The 21,476-nt window shown below is 32.1% G+C and overlaps 1 protein-coding gene across 1 annotated transcript in view; it reads left to right on the forward strand.

Moving 5' to 3' along the window:
* Positions 1 to 21,476, forward strand: part of LRP1B (low density lipoprotein receptor-related protein 1B) — a 1,583,276-nt gene that overhangs the window by 1,441,757 nt on the left and 120,043 nt on the right. The window contains exons 53-57 of the mRNA XM_012727834.1: positions 4,515 to 4,621; positions 9,867 to 9,996; positions 11,652 to 11,758; positions 12,081 to 12,213; positions 17,586 to 17,708. Of these exons, the coding sequence (XP_012583288.1) occupies positions 4,515 to 4,621; positions 9,867 to 9,996; positions 11,652 to 11,758; positions 12,081 to 12,213; positions 17,586 to 17,708 (600 nt within the window). The remainder of the gene's footprint in view (positions 1 to 4,514; positions 4,622 to 9,866; positions 9,997 to 11,651; positions 11,759 to 12,080; positions 12,214 to 17,585; positions 17,709 to 21,476) is intronic.

Genomic DNA, 21,476 nt, shown 5'->3' on the forward strand with positions numbered 1-21,476 from the left:
ACAGAGCCCCTTACAAAAAGCAAGGAAAGTAGCTGCACTATCAAGCATTTCAGTATAAAATACCCAATTATGTGTGGCTCTCTTTTAGTTCCTATTCACTCAGAACTTGTGGTATAAGACAAGCAATATTGATGAATTTGCAGAGGAAAGATGACAGTGAACAAGAATGAAACTTATTATAATTGTAAAATGGAAGAATAGGCAGCACATGCAGGGCAACATCAGTGTTTGATAACATGTTAAACATGTGAAAGTGTGTACTCGAAGAAGGGTCAAGGTATCTCAGATAACTGAGTGATCAAAGATATCATCTTGAGTAGGTCAGAAGATGTGAGGAATCTTAAGTTTGTAGTCCTACTTGGGCAATAGATGAGTCATTGAAGAATGAAAAATTAATGCAATATATATGTAGAAAGCAGCAAGAGATAAGTCTTAACAAATATCAGCATTAGAGATAATACTGCTGCTATATTAAAATGCTGTCAAGAAATTTCCAATATCTTATTATAGATTGAAGTTTATTATTTGTTTGTTATTGTGATTATATAGTATAGCATACGTGTATGTTTGAGTGTAATTAAAAATATACTGGTGATAAAAATATATCTAGAAAAGCAGTGACACACTTTTGTCATACTCTGTAAACATCAATTGTTGAGGTAGACAGTTTGATTCACATTTGGTAGTTACTGCTAGTTTTTATTAATTAGTAAATTATAAGATAAATAGTAAATCAGCCTTATAGATAAAGCTACAGCAATAGTATTTCTTAACTGTCTGCATTTCATCACCCAACATTAACTGCCTGGTAATGTTTTCATCACATTCACCTGATCCCATTTAAGGAATAGAGTTGTATTTCGGGTCTAGCACAGTGCCTGATATATATTTATAATAGGAACAATATTATAAAAATACTTTTAAGCTATTTTGTTTTACAAACTTGATTTAATGAACTTACTTTTTAAATTATAACAGAAACACCAGAAATAGGTAATAACAGTTTAAATTGTAGCACAATTGACAACTATGTTTAATATGCTTTGTTTTTTTTAATTTATATGAGATAATTAGGCTGTTATTATTTCATCATCATATGCTGAACATTTCCCTTCTTGTCATTAGAGATCTTTGCTTCAGCAATGATTTCTGCTTTTAAAAATAAGAAAATTACATTTGATAATCCAGACCTTATGGGTTTGGAAATGTTTGACAAGTTTAACCTATATTATCTTTATTCAGCAACTGATAAAATATTTATGGCACATGTGCCATCTATAGTAATTGTCATGAAAAATAAATTAATTGCATATTTGCATTATTAAGAAGTAACAATACAATAAATTTTAAAATATTGAATTATTTAATCAACTAGATTTAAGTTCACATAAAGTGACAAGTTATATTTGCCTAGATTTCATTTCTAGTACTTTCACACTAAATTTATGTCAGACAATTATTTATATGATATGTCAATTATATTAATTGTGTGCTAAAAATTCTCCTCAGATTACTTACACCCACATTCATATAACTTTTGAACTTATAACCAAGTTTTGTGGTAATAAACTAAGCAGAGAAATTGGAGCCTGGGAATCTCTCTGTTCAGCTACTAATTCTACGATTCTGAAACATCACTTTTATTTCTAAAACTTAGTTTTTTTTGGCATTGTGCAAAATGAATTCCAAAACTATTTTCCATTCTGAAACTGTAATGAGTTTGCCTCCATTGGTATCAAAGAAGTGGCCAGTCTACATGATGTCCCTATCCTTTTTCTTCCCATAGAATCCAGATCAGGTCTCCAAAACATGGAAAACCTATAAAAATATATTTGTAGCCAATCTGGCATGTTTATATGAGATTAATTACAAATATGGTTTGTTCATGTATGGGATTGTTCATGTATGGGATTCCCTATCAATTCTAAGGCTGGAGTCATAGGCCATGTAAGAGAATTTGTATGGAAAACAATTGAGAAATACTGGGTAAAATATGACATTCATATTATCTATTCAGATGAGTAGACTTCAGGTACAGTCAGTTTTTCTTTTTTCTTTTTCTTTTTTCATAATTTTCACAGAAAACTGCTTACTAGCAATTGGATTTTTACTTTATGCAGAAAAGATCTATATTACCATAAAATAATAGGAATAAAGTCCCTAGACTTTCCTTCAGTTTTTTTTTTTCTTGGTTATATCTAGTTGCATATAGATGAGAGTTAAAAACAGAAGTTCCCCTATTCCTTGATGACATGTGGGTATGTATAAATTATTCATGATTATTATTCAGAAGTAGATTGCTGGCATTTTTAAGAACATGCTAGAAGTATGCAGAACTTACAACTCCACTGGAAAAAAAAAATGTGATTTCAACAAATTACTTATTTCCTTTGTCCCCTTATTGAAACAGAATAATTAGTGATCTAGGAAAGTCTCTAAAGCACAAGTGTTTTCTGTAACTGTTTGGCAACTACCTCAAATTACTGACTTTATAACTTTTAATAATCTTGTATGAATAGCATTCAGCCTTTCTTGTACAAAGTGTGTAAAAGACTGTAAAATCATTACTGAACACATGATGAACACAATTTTTGTTAAATAAGATAAAGATAAGTTAGAATATAAAGAGTTAATCCTGTTTAAAAACTCCAAACCCATAATATTAACTGCTTCTATTGCTATTTTTAACTTCCAATTACAGTATGTTTTACTCTCTTTTTAATGACAATCTTTTTGGTTATTTTTAATTGTTAAATAACTTGTGCATATTTTGCTGTAATTTTCCCTAAGAATATAACTGTCTGTATGAGTAAGTAGAAGGAGAGTGACCTGGACTGAAAAATAAGAGAAATGGTGTTCATTTTTTCCTTATTTGATGTAATAAGACTTTGCTAGCTGTGTGCTATGGGCAAGTAACTTTCCTTCTCAAAGATTGAATGTTAGTGTCTGTATTATGTGACACTTAGGTGAGCAGTAAATCCTCACATAGTGGAAGAGCTATGTGAACTCTTCCACTTGCTGTGTTATATAAAATAAGATCCTTAGCAATTTACTCATCTGAAAGTGGGTACAATAATAGCATCTTATGTGTTTATTCAAGTTCCTAGCATTAATTTTCCCTGTTGCCTCATAACAAATAAATATTTAGTAGCTAGTGGTTATTAATGTTATAATTTGTAATATTAGTAATGGTATGAATGAAGCTTTTGTAAGATTAAAGCACATATGTAAACAGCAGAAAATCAATGAAAAACCTACTGTCATCATGAAACAACAGGGGAACATGAAAGAAGCCTTCCAGTTAGTGAGTTTCTACCATTCTGCAGGATGACATCTTATCCTGAAGTTCACATTATATAATAAAGATATTCCCAGAGCAGAAGAGGATTCTCTAATACATAAACACTTTTACAGTTCCTCCACTGTTCTCGAAAGTATCTATATATAAATATAGACATCTTCACTACATCAAACATTTAAGATGTTTCCCTATAGCTGAGTGATGATGTAGTGTAATATCCAAACGCAGCCTCAATTAATCATGCTCTTTGTGCAGGAAATTAGACTTTATGTGCATTTTTCTTCACTTTTTATTTCAGTTATCTGTCCTTCCCTTACCCAAATGAATATATTATAATTTGTCAGGCAACTACTAATTAACTTAATGAGTAGAGTAAATAAGAAGGGACTGATATCATGCCAGATATCAGTTCTTTTTAAAGAACAAAGCTAAAAAAGAGATGATCTCTAGCAGTCATACTGACAACTTGAAAGGACAGACTTCTAAATGTTCACTTCATTCTCCAGATTAAACATATTCTACTTGGGAATAAGTCAAAAAGCTTGTCATAACCTGGCACTATGTCCTATATGACTTATGGTGAGCCATAATTAAGTCATAACTGGCAAATTACTAAAATGACAATTAAATGCTCTGGAATGAACAGGCTGTTGTATAAACAAGTGGATAGTTTTTGTAAACAGTCTTCTGCCTCTTTAACCCTTAGCCATCCATCCCATCCACAACGTTCTCTTTTTGCTCCATGAATGTGAAGATTTAGAAAGCCACTAGACTATAAAATTAAAGAACCAAAGGCTAGACTCACTCCTCAGTTAATAAACAGCCTCCTGGGTACAGAGATACAAAATGTCTTAGTTAAAATAAATGCATTAAAATGACTTAGAATTCAAACAACTGAAAAATATTGTCATCCTATGACATGTATATTTTTATGCTTTTACTTTACTGCTATGTTTTAATTAAATACTAGGCTATTAATGTTTTTTTTTTTCAGTTTTTTTAATAATACCACTTTCTACTAATGACTTTTAAAATGAAGTTGAAAAATCATTATATAACATAGATGTTTCATGAAACATTTTTCTTTAACAATGTATTGTTTCTGATTTCCTAACCTCTTTTTCCTTACTGCTACTTCATGGTGTATGTCATCTAGAAAAAGAAAGCAGCTGCATGTAATAGAATAATTCTATACTATTTTTTCTCTCCCCAGAGCCACAGACCTGTACATTGAAAGATTTTCTTTGTGCCAATGGGGATTGTGTTTCTTCAAGGTTTTGGTGCGATGGAGATTTTGACTGTGCAGATGGTTCTGATGAGGTAAGCATCTTCGCGAAATCAAACAAAATGGAAAGCAATTCTTTAGAGTTACATTCATAATTAACATTGGTTAATCCACTGAGTCTGGCCAGGGCAGCTCTGAAATGCTTTTTGCTCCTGAAGTGCTGAGAACAGTGGTCTATGCATACACTGTTCTGCACACACCAGGCAGGGAATAGTTCTTGTGCTTCTACTGACAGTTAATTTTATAGTCTGTTTTAGCTCAAGTGGTGAATGGCTGAGTTGGGAATAAGATGTTTGGAAACCCTATTCCCTACAGCTGATGCCCTTGCCATTTGTGAATTTGTTCATAAATTTTCTGCAGTATTTATAGTCAGGACTAATATTTTTATGCATTTTAAACAGTTTCTTCTCCCCAGTTGCTTCCTTCGGTAGATATCACCATGTAGACTTCGATGTGGGTCATCAATTTTTATGAAACTACAGGGTTAGTTTTATTTAGATGATGAATCACAATCCATTTATAATAAGGCCTGTATTCACATAGCTTTAATGAAAAAGACTAGAATTTCTGTGAATAGTTCTGTAAACTTACATTGTGATCATTGTGCCAGCATTCCTAGTCCTCTTCTTAATGCATTATTTATTTATCTGTATGTTTTGGGTTTCAGCTATTAATTATGCAATGATGCCTTCAGAATAATATATCACATGTTTTTATAGATATTTCATCAATCTAAATGACCCTAGGACTCCTTTCCAGTATCAGTTGCTTTTCATGACTTTCTCTATTAATGATCGTCCAGATTAATCTAAGAAACAAGGTGATTGAACAATAAAGTCAAGTCAAAGATGAAGGAAAAACAGGTTGCTGCTGTGTTGCTACCTCAGCTACTTATGAGATACCGCTCTGTATGTGTGTGTACACTCCACATGAAAGTCCAACCATTGACTATAGAATTTGCTAAAGAGAATTTTCCCTGCTGCTTTCAAGGTTTGTGTGTTTCAGGTCCAATTTCCTTAGGCATTCACTGATTGCCAGCCTCTTTGGAAAATAGGCAGGTCCTTACTAGTTCTTTCCCAGTTTCCAAGTATTCTTACCAGGATTGAATAACTCTTTTCTATTCTCTCATTGTCTTGGAAAAATCCTCCTAATCACATTCAGGATTCTAGATTTTAGAAATAAATGCATTTAACTTCTAACCTGACAGCTAACAAATCTAAACCTTGTGGTTACAAAGTTCTTTCAGAAGTTGAAAAACACCACTTTTAATCCTGGGACTGTTCAGAGAATTAATCAAAACAAAAATTTTGAAAAAAATATACCAAATTAAATTCTTACATGTTCCAGCTACTATCTAACATTCACTTAAAAATAAATTTTGTATATATAAATAAACATTTTTTTTTTAAATGTTAAATGTTTCCAGTGAGGAAAACAGATTGCATATAAACTTTTCAAATTATCTTGTTTTTGCTTCCACAAGCCCTGTTAATATATCAAGTGTTAATATAGGAATATATGATTTAAGGTTTATGATTTCATCTTTCATGTTATTCACTAAAGGTCCAACGTACATATTCAGAACCAAGGAGTTACTAAAAATTGTATTCAAGTGAAAGTAAACAAATGGTATTAACCTTATTTTCTCAGATGACACAAATTCATGGACATAGTTCATTGATGACTAAATATATCTCCATTATCTAGGCATTTTCATGATAATGCCCCAAGCCAATAAAGTTGAGTGTCTTAAAAGTGATCTTTCTCTGTGTTGATATCTACATAGTCTTTATGTAATAAAGTGGCTGACATTGTGTGCAATGATTTCTATTTTCTTTCTGCAGTTTAAAATGACAGTTTGCATTGACAAAAAGAAACTAAGATGCCAGCAAGCAATAAGGAGAACTGAAAAAATATTTAGCAGAATTACATACAGGATTTTCTCTTATTAGGAGAGAATGTGAACTGATAGAAAAAGTAGTTTGTTAAAATCCAGCCAAAACAATAAAAATGAAACCATAATAGTGTTCAAGTTAGTGGCATAACTAGAGAAGTATTTAAAGTAACTCAATAAAATATTTGTCTTCTGAATCCAGTATAATATATAGGAAGGACCAAAAAAATACAATGCAAAGGACTCAAGCTCTTGATTTATTTAGTAATAGTATTGATTTGCTTTGGAAACTCAAAGAGATTGAGAGTAGAATAGTTTAATTGATTGAATCACATTAATAATTTAGTACTCGAAAATTATAAGCAAAGTAAAAGAGATATAGAAGTAGAAACTAAAAAAGTAAAAATGTTATAATATCAATTCAAAAGTGTCATATAAGATTTTGATTTATGCTTCTCTTAGCTGTGACACAAAAAATCCTAAAGCTAATGACAACGAGGCAGTGAAAACTTTCCTTAGCATTCATATAGTGGCCTCTAAATAACATTTCCCAAGTAAAGTAAACAGAATTCCTTTGAGAAATGTCTAATGCTAGGTTTTGAGAAGGAAAATTGACAAAATGAATCATTGACATCTTGTCATGTCAGAAAACAAGACTATTAGGACAGTGTCTAGAAAGCATATGAATGAATTTAAAAGGATTTCTACTGATTGCGAAGACAAGAGAGAAGAGTTATCTCAACACAGTAAAAGTCTAAAAATACATGAATTCACAAAACTTGAGAGATTGCTAAGGTATCAGCATTCTTAGGGTTCAATGAACAAAACTGATAATGTCTCACTTTGTATAAAACAAATGGTCTGTTTTCTTCAAGTAAAGACTGGCGTTTAGAAAACTACAAGGTGAGAAATAGTTATACATTAAAAAGAACTGCAGGGGCCTCCCTGTTGGCACAGGGGTTAAAGTGCAGGACTATGAAGGGATCCACAGCCACTGCAGCACTGCAGCACAGGTTCAATCCCTGGCTAAGGAAAACAGTCCCTGGCAGGGAGGTGATCCACATGGTGCAGCAGACCTCTGCTGTTTCTCCTGTTGCTCCCCTCAGCAGTGTATTTCAGTCAGTCTGCCTGTTCTGCTCTCTACTCTGTCTTTGGTGAATCCTCTCACCCGACACACACACACACACACACATGTATGTGTGTGTGTGTGTGTGTGTGTGTGTGTATCCTTGTTTTACCAAGTGGTATTTAAGAGTCAAGGAAATGAGGAAGCTTTGAACATAGATTAAGAATAAACTTAGACTGTGGAATCTTTGTTAGTTTGTGATGTTGCTAATTTTATGATCCTACTGTTATATTTTTAAAAAAATCCAGACCATCCTTTAGATGTAGGTGGATATAAAGCATAAATTGTGAATTGTTAATAATTGCTAAGCATGAATAATGGACACATGAGGGTCATTATTATATTCTCTTTGTTAGACTTTAAAGGTCTGAAATAATAATTAAATATCACACAAAAATAGATCTCCTCTATGCACACATAATACACCCCACACATAGAGATATCAACAACACTACCATTTACTATAGGCCAAAATCTGTTGTTGATTACATACAAAAAGTATGCAGAAGTACTAACTTCAGTATTTTAGTCAATACAGATGCTCCATTACCTTTGGTCGTTGAACTATTTTAATCAAATTAGCTTATTGTGCATTAACCATTTATTTTTTCTTCAAATAAATGCTAAGCAGTTAGTATAATCCTGGCATTTTTCTTAGGAAAAATCCTAGTTTCTTGGAAACTGGGTTCACAGGTAAGCTTGACTCCTAACTATACAGACAGATATGAATACCATGGCAGGGGTGCTTAATTACACTTAATAGGGGTGCTATTTTACTTTCTAGTCCTTATTTTTGGCATTTACTACTTCATTCATTCATTTATTCAGCAGATTTTCTTGAAGGCTTACTATTCCCCAGAAATAGTACTGAGTGTGGGAAAAATGATAATGATTAATAATTGTGAAAAACCCTTTTCTTGTCAGTGTATGGATTATTTCTCTAATGTCTTTTATGCCGTTCACCACTAACTTACTTAGCCTTCAGAAACTTCAAATTTTGCTTATCCTTACATATGAAATGCATTTTCTTAGATGGTTCCATTTCTGGTAAAATATCCTCCCTGGAGCCTTTCCTAAAACCATGTCTAAAACCACATCCATATATTTTGGTGATATGTGTATTTTATTACCATTGTTCCTTTAGGTGCTGTTCTTTCCTATTACCTTATCAAATTCAAGGATATTAGTTCCTCTGTATTCTTATTTAAGAAGCTCTCTGCAGTTGATATACTATTAATACTTGGGAAAACAAGATAATAAATAAGGAAAGAGGAAAATAAATTTATAGCAGACACTCTAGTTTAACAACCATCAATCCTGAGAAAATTACAGAATTTAGAAAATTAACGATCCTTAATGGGGATGAATTTGGAAATAAACAGGGAGTGATGGCTTAACATTCTTCACTCACTGGGAGATTCACATGCTGTGAGAGTGTTGCACCTTCTGTGGAAGGAACAGACAAGTACATTTTGACAAAAGTAGAAATTGCTTAAATATAGAAAAAAAATCATGCCAACAAGAAATTTCACTGGAGCATCCCATTCAGCCATGGAGGTCATACTCAAAGAAGGCAAATTTCTACAAAATTACTTGATTGATTTCATATAAATGATTCAAAAATCTCCAAAGATAAATTTGCCATCTCATGTAACTTCCAAATAAAATCCATACGTGAGCTAGCAAAAATGACAACAATAACAGTTCATGTGACAGGTCTTTGGGAACAAATGGCAGAAGGGTGAAGAATGTTTATGAGCAGCAACTAAACTTAAAAGGATGTGTACAGTGGAGAAGTGATGGGGAAAATGGAAAGAACATTAGGAGAATTTGTGATGATGCCAAACATTCTATACTTTGCCATAGAAGTCTTATTGATTTCACATTACATCCTCTACCCCAATCCCTATGGATGAGATACACTGCTTAGAAATATTTTTTAATTATTTATTTCACCAGTCTTCAATTTCACAACCATATTCAAATCACATTACATCATAAAAATTTGACTAATGATCCACAAGGAGAATTTAATCAGTATTTTTTTTGTTTCTATGTTTTATTATGGAGACAAATGGAAGTGAAAAATTACAATAATATTGTTATGTAGGCATGAATTTTAGTACAATCATCTGAGTTTCGTGTGTGTGACAGTTCTGCACAGATTTCTATGCATAGGTTTTCAAAATGACTTTAGAGTATGTAGACATTTGTTTAAATTTTTTATTTTAATTATGTCAGCATGTTATTTTTTGGACAGAGATATTGTGAAACAAGTTGTTCCAAAGATCAGTTTCGGTGTTCCAATGGTCAGTGTATATCAGCAAAATGGAAATGTGATGGTCATGAAGACTGTAAATATGGAGAAGATGAGAAAAACTGTGAGCCAGGTAAACTCATTGAGAGGCTGTCAAATTTATCCAATATTTGACTTTGGAGAATTTTAATGTAAGCAAAAGTCTGCATAAAACAGAAGGAAATGCATTGTTTCACAGGATTTTTTTAAAATATTGTTATGTATGTAAATAAATTAGTTGCCTTTATATGTTTTGGAAGTGTTTCAGCAGTTAAGTTTGTTACAATATGTGGGATCAAAGCATTATTCCCACAAATTTGACATTCTGATTTGTATATCTTTTTATACCATTTGACATTGTTTTGCAAAATAGTAACATACAATATATTGAAATGTAAGTATAATAAAAGTAAGGTTTTTTTGCTGCAGAGGTTAAAGTTATAAAACAGAATATAATGATTTCAATGTGATAGCAAATGGGGGAAAAAGTGTAAGTCTATTGTTTCTCTTTATATCAAAGTAAACGTAGGAAGTAGAACCAGAATAGGAGACAAATAACCCAATACATACATTTCAGCTACTTAAATACAGCTCTGTAAAGATGCTATTGGAGCTTAATTTTTTATACTTTGATAATTTAGTTACATGATTTTATAGACAAAAATTACTGGGGAAAAAATCACGCAATAGTGTATGTGTGTGTGTGTGTGTGTATATATATATATATATATATATGCACACTAGCACTACCTTAAGAGACTAGACTGAATCAGACTAGCAGATACAAAACACACACACATCACCATACTCCTGCACATGCCTATAAGCCTATAATCCATACTGCTAATTGATCACATCTTCCTTTCTTACTGAATCCAGATATGTTTTTAGGTTCCTTATTAATACAGATCCCTAGGCAAAAACAGCCAATTAAAAAGAATTAAAACTCAAGGAAAAAGCTTTTTAGCATCCCTAGACTAAGCAATTTCAACCACAAAGTCATTAGGTAAGTACATTTGGCTACCTAGTGGTCTAATAAAAGGCCAAGAACCCCAGAAGTTTGGATGCAGGCCTAGCAATTCAAACACCCAGACAAAGATAACTGTCACAATTAATTAGATGAGGTAGTGGTAGCTACTTATTTATTCACTTGTTAAATTGTCCATATCATAAGGGATATTTCAAATTCTATACACTGTTGATTATACATATATTCAGGTTTAAAGCCCAAAACAAAACAAAACCTTTTTAGAATTTACAAATATGACATTTGTGTCAACACAGCCAAATAGGTATCATGGGTTCTATAAGAACATACCAAGACTGTCACTTCAGCTTTTTAAAATGCATATGTCAATTAGCATTTCCAGGAATCACTTAAATCCTATTACAGTTCTGAAAATAATTTTAGGCTTTTGTCTTTTAAAATGACTTAATTTAAAATAATGAAAAATTTATCTAAGTGTTCAAAATCAAAGGGATACAGGATATAATGCTTTTATTACTTAATTCTATTAGTTAAATTCATACTGAGCAAGGTTTACATCATCCAAGTATATTTAACACAATGCAGCAATATAATACGTTACATTTAAATGAATATTTAATATCACATATTGAATATACTTTGAATAATAAAAATACTCTCATTACATGCTATGAAAGTTTTATTTGTTTCCATGTGTTTTTATTTATCAAACCAGTTACTCTTCTACTAAATTTAAATCTCAATTTTGTAATTATATTTAGCTTCTCCTACTTGCTCATCAAGTGAATATATATGTGCCACGGGAGGATGTATTTCCGCATCTTTGAAATGTAATGGAGAATATGATTGTGCTGATGGTTCAGATGAGGTAAAATCTATTATTTGATTTAAATCTGAATTGAATGAATTAGGTTTGGGAAAGCAAGTGTAATGTACATAGAGTAAAGAGGCAACATCTTTATTCTTAGCACTATCTAAAATGTTGGACATTGGATGCAAACATTTCAACATGCCCAAATCTTTATCCATCTCTGAGACTCCTTGCCAATTGAAGAGGTTATATTCTTCAAGTCAAAAGAAAAGAAAGCCCACAGTGTAATAAATCCACAGGTTGTCAGGTACATGTTTTCTTTTCTGTGGCTGTACTGTTCCATTAATTAAACTACATGTGTCCACTTTCATTTGGACAGATGGACTGTGTGACTGAATGTAAGGAAGATCAGTTTCGATGCAGAAATAAAGCCTACTGTATTCCAGTTAGATGGCTGTGTGATGGCATCCAGGACTGCGTGGATGGCAGTGATGAAGAGAATTGCGACAGAGGTAAAGTATCTGTGTGCATGTTTGTATGTAAGTGCATATACATCAGGGAATGACCAGGAGCTGTATAGAAAACGGTGGGCCAGAGTCAGGAAAGGATCATTAAATAATTCTTTTACTCTCTTTTGTTATATAATAGTCATTTTATAAATATGACATTTGTGTCGACACAGCCAAATCTATTTATTTTTCCACAAAGTATAAATGTAATCTGCAGATTACAAAGTAAGTGTTTGTTGAATACCTACCTTGAACATGTCTTTGGACTGGATCTTTTGGATTTGATGTATACAAATCAGGTGTAGGGATAGTAACAAGAATGCAGGGATCATAGTCACTAAAGCTATTGCACTAAAGGTGTTTTCAGTGAATATTTCAATTCCATATAGACCCTATCCTGAGAGAATAGAAGCAACATATGGTACACAACAACATATGAGCATAAAGGTTGTTTGAGATATTTCCTTTTTGCCATGTGGCTTGAGAAATTTAGTTACTTACTTTGTCCATCAGGAAGACAACTTCCAGCTTTGAAATATATTATTTTATAGCTTTGTAAAAATATTTTTCTGAGTGATGACTTTTTAGTTAAAAGTCACCACATTAAAAGCAGCAATTATTACTACTTTAGAGTTAATGTGATGAAAGCAAAGCCATTTTGTGGTGAAGCTTAAAATGATTAACTATTTTATAATTCTTGTTATTTTTAAATGTTAAATATGTCGTTCAAACACAAAATTTATTTTATAGAATTAAATGTAAAAATTATTTACTAGCTGTTCAAGGAAAAATTAATTTCTACTTAATTTTTTTAATATTTGATTCTTTTTTCCCCAAATTAGGTTTATTGAGTTAAAGTAGGTGACTGAAGCATCCTTGTTTCTGCTCTGGGAATTATACTAATGAGTTCAAAACTGTACAAATGTATAATTTCACAGCCTGCCCACCACCAATACCCTAACCATCCTCCACCATGTTTCACTGGGCCCTTCCCCTCCTTTGATTCTTATCTACCTCCCTCCTCCTCTGGTTTTCTTGGTTTTATGTCAGATGCTAAGAATTTAAATTTGTATGATTTGCTAATACCTCCATCCCAAAGTTTAGTACTTTGTTTAGTACAACGTTATAGAAGACTATCAAAGGTAGAACTTCCACAAGAGACATTTCTACTTTTGATTGAATTCTCACACTCTTTCTATTTTTGGTCACTTCAGAGACAGCAGACTTTATGGAGAGTCTACTGGTAGCAAGGTTTATGTACTATCTTACATATAAAAACTTTAGAATGATAACTTATTTCTCTTTCCCTGTTTTCTTTATCCCTGTAACATTATTAATTTTCAGTTACTCTCATTGGTCGAGTTCTTTCTCTCATTGTTTTTTACCTGAGCTCATGAAATACCAACTAAATGATCTGCAATATCATTTATTCATAGCTATGATGTTCATCTTATTTTAGTGTAATTTGGATTATTTCAGTCTTGATTCCAAGGTTTTTCTGCCTGTTTAACTTACCGTGGAAATCAGGTTCACAAGAAAATGATCCTATTATATCGTCCCAGACTATTCTATAACTTATCTTTATGTGTCATATAACCTAGCCTAACTGGAAAGTAATATTCTAGTAATATTAAAACCCTTCATCCTTTTCAACAGCTTTCTTGATTCTTCTTTTATTTCTGTCTTTTCCATGTCTTTGCCATCTCTCTCCTTTCATGTTCTTCTCAGTTGCTGTGGTTTTCAGCCAAATTCAAACTTTAAAAAAAAGTTTTCCTAACTGCCTGTTGATTACATTTGTTAGCATATTCTGTCTTCTCATATAATTGCTTTTATATTATTTGAATGAACATCCCATGTTGGAATGTGAGATTCTTGATATCAAGAATTAGAACAGAAAGAGGAAATTCCTTGTAGGTTGCCGGATCATTATGTACAAAGTCACAAGGGTGGGAAAACTGCTTAGAACTGCAGATATTGAGGATTTGTACCAGATCCCATAGATCTGGCTTTACTTAGAATCAGATTTTCAGAGTTTTTAAGGAATCTGCAAATATTAAAAAAATATATACAAGTTGATTGGATTTGAACTGGAGAATTTACTAAAATGAGAATCAAGAGACTTACTTTCTTGTTTTATGTCCATAAATCTTTTGTTCATGCTGTTAAGTCCGACCACTGGGAAATGTCTTCAAGAACTGTGAGAGTATCTGAAACTGAAGGGGTATGCAGGTGGGAGAGAATACCATCAAAATTTATCTATTTTCTAAATATTGGTTTGTATTTAAAAATGTGAAAAAAGAGTAAAAATTAAAAATGAACATTATAAGAAAGAAATTAACATTAAAAAATTTAAATCTGATATATCTTTCAATATTAATGATTTTACTAAGTGTTTAAGCTTATTGACTAGACCATGAACTTGAAAGCTTTCAATTTAGTCATTTAAAAAATGTCTCAAAGCTCCTTCCCCTCCTTACTCTTACTTCTATCTTTTCTTGCTAGGTAATTAAATTCCAATGAAACATCACGGTAGTTCAAGTATTTGATCCTGTATGGATGTGCCTTCAGGCATGACCATGTTCAGATTTCATGTATTTAATATACTTCCAGAAAGTATATTAGTATTTAGACAATGGATAAATGTATTTCATGGCACTGAGGAAATAATATAGTGTCAGAATAAACATCTTTTCTATTAAATATCATTTCTAGTCATCACATCTGGCAATCTGAGCTAGTGGGAACTAATTGTTGGGGACGGGGAGAGATGAAAGTTACAGAATAAGCATAGGCTGTTTTCCAAGTGAACTATTCTAGTGGTTACCTTTTTTTTTAAAAAAAAAAAAAAGCTAAATTACAAAATATGATGGAATTCAAAACAGTATTCACATTTTTAAAGGTAAAAGATGTAGCCTAAGTAAATGCTATTTGTGTTGGCCTGAGCTCCTAAATATAATTTTTTAAAGGCTGAATTAAGTGTTTTTAGTAATTATCAGCTCAAAATTATGTAAATCTTTTTCAGAAATTACAAAGTATTGCATGGTGAAGCTTCTTTCAGCCTAAATTAACAAAACTCTGGATATTTATTTTCTGTTGTGGTTTTCTTGTCTCTATGGAACTGCTTAATTTAGGAAAATGTTAATTAATAGGTTTTTAAAAGATTTTTCAACTTATATTGGAAATATTCAACCATGTATATTGATTTGTAAATATATATAAAATAATTACCTGTAAGCTGATCATGTATGTGACTAGTAAACTAGAATTTGAATCTTTAAAGTTACACCTCTTGTTGCTTATGTGTGTGTCATGTCTTTAAAAACAGTGTTTTAAATTAGACACAAGATATCTTGATGGACCCAGGTTGTGCTTGGACAATTTTTAAATTATACATTCTTCATTGTAAAATGGGAAGTTTCTTTTGAAGACTCTTCTTTAACTAGTCTTCAAATGCTGATATCCTGTTTTCTATACTTCAAATAATGTCATATGGTCATTCCCAGCTATACACTTATAGCTCAGAATTCTACCATATATTTCAGACATATTTATTCACCAACCTGTTTGATATCATGACATAATTTTCTTACTAGTGAATTGCATCATTATTTCTATGAAATGCACTCTTTCTGATTTATTTATTGTATGATACTAACATTCACCACAAGGTACAAAAATACTGATTTGGTCATTCTGCGTTAGTGTATTCACTCTGATTTGCCATCCTTACCTGTTTAGCCAGCAGATTCTAAAGATTCTACCTCCTGAAAAGCTTTCAAACACAACTACTCTAAGTCAGTTTTGTACTGCATTATAGTAAGTCATCTTCAAACTGATGTCCCGCCATTGTTGGTTTTATTTTCACTATCTTCATTTCTAAGTTACAATGATGTGTAGGTAGTATCATCATTCTAAAATCCAAATATGATTCTGTCATTTCCTATGTTAAATATTTTGTTTTTGGTAGTATCAAATCTTATTTAAGATTTGGCACAAGCCAAAACTCAAAAAATATTCTTTGGCCCTCATTATTCCTCCACAGTGCACTTTCAAAAATGAACAGAGTTTTTCTGTAGTTTTTTTCTAGGCTATCCTTATATAGTTGTTTCAATTAAAATATACACTTTTATGTATGATAATATATCAATCATGAAACCTAGCCCATCTAGAAACTGTATATCTTTTCTTATATAAGTTTAAAAAGGTAGCGGCCTCCCTGTAGCTCAAGGGGTTAAGTCTCAGTACGATGAAGCTATCAGCAGCCATTGCAGCATGAGTTTAATCCCTGGCCAAGAAGCTAAACTACATGGCACAGCAGACCTCACCTGTCTTCCCCGTTGCTGCTCAGCAGTGTATTTCAATCAATCCACCTGTCCTACTTCCTAATCTGGCTCTGGTAAATCCTCGCACCTACCCACACTTCTGAACTACTCCCCATTTCTTGTGTGAATAAATAAATAAAATAAATCTTTAAAAAAAATTAGGTAGTGTAAGTCTCTGATATCAATATTATTTATCTTAATCCTAAATTCTCATGAAGATGCTTTGGTTTGTTTCCCCAGATACTGCTAGAAAATATGACCTTATAACTCACTATCGGTCTTTTGTAACATGAAGACAATGAGTCCTGAATAGAGTAATAGACTTGTTCAAAACAAAACATAGTGAGTTTCCAGCTGCCAACCTTTGCAGTGGTAACTTTATGTTGCAGTCTAAATATACAACCAAATTTTATTAATACTTTTCTGATAGTGTGATATATGTAGTTGTAGCTTAAACTATTCCTGTATGCATTCTATTTTAATTATAATGAGGAAAATACCAAATATTTAATACATTGGAAAGTCTTTATAAGGATGGATAATATTTTAGCACATGGACAGCTTCTATACTATAAAATTATTTCTTTTTTACTCCTATGGCTGTAAAATATTTTTACTGGTGATGTTCATTTTTCAGTGATTCAGTTTGTCAATCTCCAGATGCAGCTGAATAATGTAGTAATTTTCACTGTCCTTTTGTTCCAGAACAATTTTTAACAATGAAAATTAATAATATTTTAAAATCCAACTTTCTTCATACTACCATAAAAAATATTTGCAATGGAAGGTAATTTAGATTTGCAAAATCTTTCTATCCTCTTATCAGTTGTCTGTAAAAAAAATGTGATATATACCAGGTTAACCTAGAATAGTTTTAAAAGAAAACCATGGATACCTTTCTAAAAGAAGTTTGTACCTTACTTATCTCTAGTAGTATGCATTAAAAAATAATGAAGTAAGAAACTAATTATGGTGCTGAGGAATATGTGTTCTGCTGAATGGCATTAACTGTGCTATCTTTCTCTCTCTCTTTTGTTTTGTTTTAAAATAAAGGAGGAAACATATGTCGAACAGATGAATTTCTTTGCAATAATTCCCTGTGCAAACTACAGTTCTGGGTGTGTGATGGTGAAGATGACTGTGGAGACAACTCAGATGAAACCCCTGATATGTGTGGTATGGCATTTAATGTGTTTTTACCTTGTAAACTCCACGTCTGATCTAAGATACTGGAGTGAATCATTGAAATGGGGAGGTGAACCCTGTAGTATGCCATCCTGGGGTTAGATAGATAAAGTATAATCACAGACAAAGCTTTTGTTGAGTTAATAAGGGATTACCCTCTTCAAAGCTTATGACTTATAGAAAACACTTCTTAATATAAATTTGCACATGCCAACATTGTTAGAAAAGCAAATTATGTCCTCTTAGAGAGGACTTAGATTAGCTGAACTTTTGCTTTGAATAAGGTTTATGTAAGGACTTTGGCTTTGTATCAAATTGGTATTTTAGACTAAAAAATTTTGAGACAGAAAAAAACTGAATAATAAGATCATGTAATTCTGTAAGCCACCCACTACTGATGCTGTGGTTGTTCAGTGAAATTAAGAATTATTTAGCATTTAAATCTGAATTGCTTCTTCAAATTTGCTACTCTTGACTGATATTTGTCAGAAATGTGCTTACATAGCTAATAACTCTAAATGTGCAATTTTATATCACCAAAGCAAAGAATTTATTATATTTGTCAAACATTTTTAGTTTTTCTTTCATTCTTTGTATCTAATCACAGCAGGAAATATATTTTTATCTCTAATTTAAAGAAAGATACAACTATTTTTATATAAATAAATGTATATCAATTGGATTAAAGAAAACATAGTGTATGCAATTAAATTATTTGTTCTATTTGGGGCATCAAGTTAAGCCAATATTTTTTGATTGACTTATGAGTGATTAAACTATAGTTGACATTATAGTTTAATTAAAAAAAACCCAAGTCCAAAACAGAAGCAGCATTATATTTAAAGTATTAAAAGTAGAAAAAAATGATTCTGAAGTGTATTTCCTGTAGATACAGCTAATTAAATATATAACTACATCAATGTCAATTCTTTTACAAACTCTTAAAAAGTATACTCTAGCTAATCACTAAAGATTTTATTGTTTTTATACATAATAAATGAAAATAACATTAGTTTACCTACTCCAAGTCCAAACCTATTATTTTGTATATAATGCTATTGTTGTATTTTTATTCACTATTCTACTTCAGCACAAAAGTAGCAAGTGAATCTAAAGTGTTCAGTAGCTAATTAATCCTGTGAGACTCTAGAGTTACACAACACTGTCATTATTTCCAGGACCAAAGAGCATTTAAACATCAATTTATTATGTTCCAGATATTGCACTAAGTAGATGGGATTAAAAAAGTAAACACCGCATAGTTCTTTTTAACAAAATCTTAATAAATAATAATTCTTATACATTGCATTTCTAGAAATGTTAAAATTAAGTAATAGATAATGTCAAAAGGAAAAAGATGAATTCTACATAAAGGGAAATTCAGAAAGCTATTACTTTGAGGGATCAAGGCCAAAAGTTACCACTGACATATTGAACAGTATGGGATAATGAATCATTCATTAATTTGACAAATACTTGCTAAACTAGAGAATAACTAATTTTGGTGTCATAGTTATGAAAAAACCATATATGACCTGACATCACAGAACTGAGAATTTGGTAGGAGAAGAATGTATATCAAAATTCACAAATATATAATATATATATTAAAGTTATAGTAAAACTATAAAATTATAATGCAGGGTTTTCAGTTTGGGGTAATGAGAAATATTTGATTTTAAATTTGAGAAATATATGACTTCCAGTTAAGTAAAAGGGATCAGGATGATTGGGAAGTGGATTAAAATGTGGAAAGGCAAAAAAACAAGATATAGAAAGTCCCTAAGCATAGCAAACCACATGAGAAAAAAGTTCCACATGTCTATAGAGGGTACAGAGCAAAGTACATGTTAGTTTACAATCAAACGAAAGGGACAGGAGAAGCAACTAGAACTTTGTGAGTCTGAGTAGGGATTTTTTGGACACAGTCTAAAAGTGATTAACAATACCAACAAGGACAGGCACATGGGGATGTTTTTATTTTACCAACATCCCATAGAAAGGGGCAGCACTCTAGGTAAACTATCCTGGTAAGCTGGATTAAGACAGTAACAGCACATGATGGAAAACTTTACAGATTTGTAGGTGGCTTAAAAGAGAAAACAAACTCTATTAACTAATTGGTTGGAATAGGGACAAAAGAAAGGAAATTGTAAAGTGTAAATTTATAGGGTGTTTTTTGTTTACACATATATGCATGCACATTGAATAGATGGGGAACATGATAAAAGAACAGTTTTGCAAGCAAAGATTAGGAGTCTGGTTTGAGCTGTATCTGAGGAGAGATTCAGTTAGATTTTTAAGTAGGCAGTTGAGGTTTGTTCCCAGAGCTTCAAGAGCTGGCCTAGAGATACAAAATTGAGAGCCAAGATAAAATATGATGCATACTAAAAATCATAAAATTTAGAATAGATGGGAATACAGTATAAAATGTGAGTAAATTAAGATAAAATATTGAGGGACACAAAATAATTAAATAATTATTTTTTGAGATGACTTATCTGAGTTTCCATATATGGGGGAGGGGAGAGCCAAGTCAAATATTTTAGGAAAGATGGAATGATTCCTGAAGAGGACATGAAAAATGAGTTTCAGGGGCCCTCCCTGGTGGTGCACCGGGTTAAGGCACAGCACTAAGAAGCTTAAAGCCAATTCAGCATGAGTTCGATCCCCACCTGGGAGGTGACCCACATGACGTGGCAGACCTCTCCTGACATGCCTGCTGCTCCCCTCAGCAGTGTATTTCATCAGTTGGCCTGTTCTGCTCCCTACTCTGTCTCTGGTGAATTATCTCACCACCCCTGTACCCCAGTTCTGTATGCATAAATAAATAAATCTTTTTTAATTAAAAAAAATGATTTTCAGTGCAGATTTAAAAAAAAAAAAACTTAATTTTATATAGAAGTAGTGACCTCTTCTCTGTATGTAAGTATAATGAAATATTTCATAGACTATATATAGATGAAGTTAAGTGTGCAGGTACTTAATAAGATGTTAACAAATTTCCAATCTTTTTATTTTGACTTTTTAATATGTGTAATAGGAGCCATACTTACATGTAGAATGTAGAAAACTATAGAGAGATTTGAAAGGAACACATATTTGAAAAATTATTGTAAGTGTAAGAGAATATGTGTGTGTGTTTGTTGTATGTGATATATGTGTATGTATGTGTGTATGTTGTATATATATGGTGTGGTGTGAGTATAACATTATGTGTGTGGGGGAGGGGTGTACACACACACACACACACATTTATACATGAATTGCAAGTGGTATTCAAGGCCCACTTAGCATTGATAAATAAACACATTTGTGACACCACTTTTCCTTCAGTATGATCATCTGCAACATTCTTGGACTTCCCAGATGTAGAAACTGGTAAAACAGATCATTTCATTTATATTAGTTTGGAGTTTTGTTAGATCATTAATGTGAACAGAGAAAAGGGTCAGAAAGTTCAAATTATTTTGTATGAAAGTTAAGATTCTAAAAGCATATTTAAGATAGTGACCAACATATAATGTTACCAATAAGTATTTGTAGAATGAATAAATAAAAAGAAAGAACATGTGTGGCCCTCCCTGGGGGTGCAGTGGGTTAAAGCACAGCACTAAGAAGCTAAAGCCACCTCAGCATGAGTTTGATCCCCAGCTCTGGAGGTGACCCACATGGCACATCAGACATCTCCTGACCCACCTGCTGCTCCCCTCAGTAGTGTACTTCGTCAGTCAGCCTGTTCTGCTCCCCACTCTGTCT

The sequence above is a fragment of the Condylura cristata genome, unplaced genomic scaffold, assembly GCF_000260355.1.
Source record: "Condylura cristata isolate star-nosed mole 26May11 unplaced genomic scaffold, ConCri1.0 scaffold00002, whole genome shotgun sequence".
Lineage (NCBI taxonomy): Eukaryota > Metazoa > Chordata > Mammalia > Eulipotyphla > Talpidae > Condylura > Condylura cristata.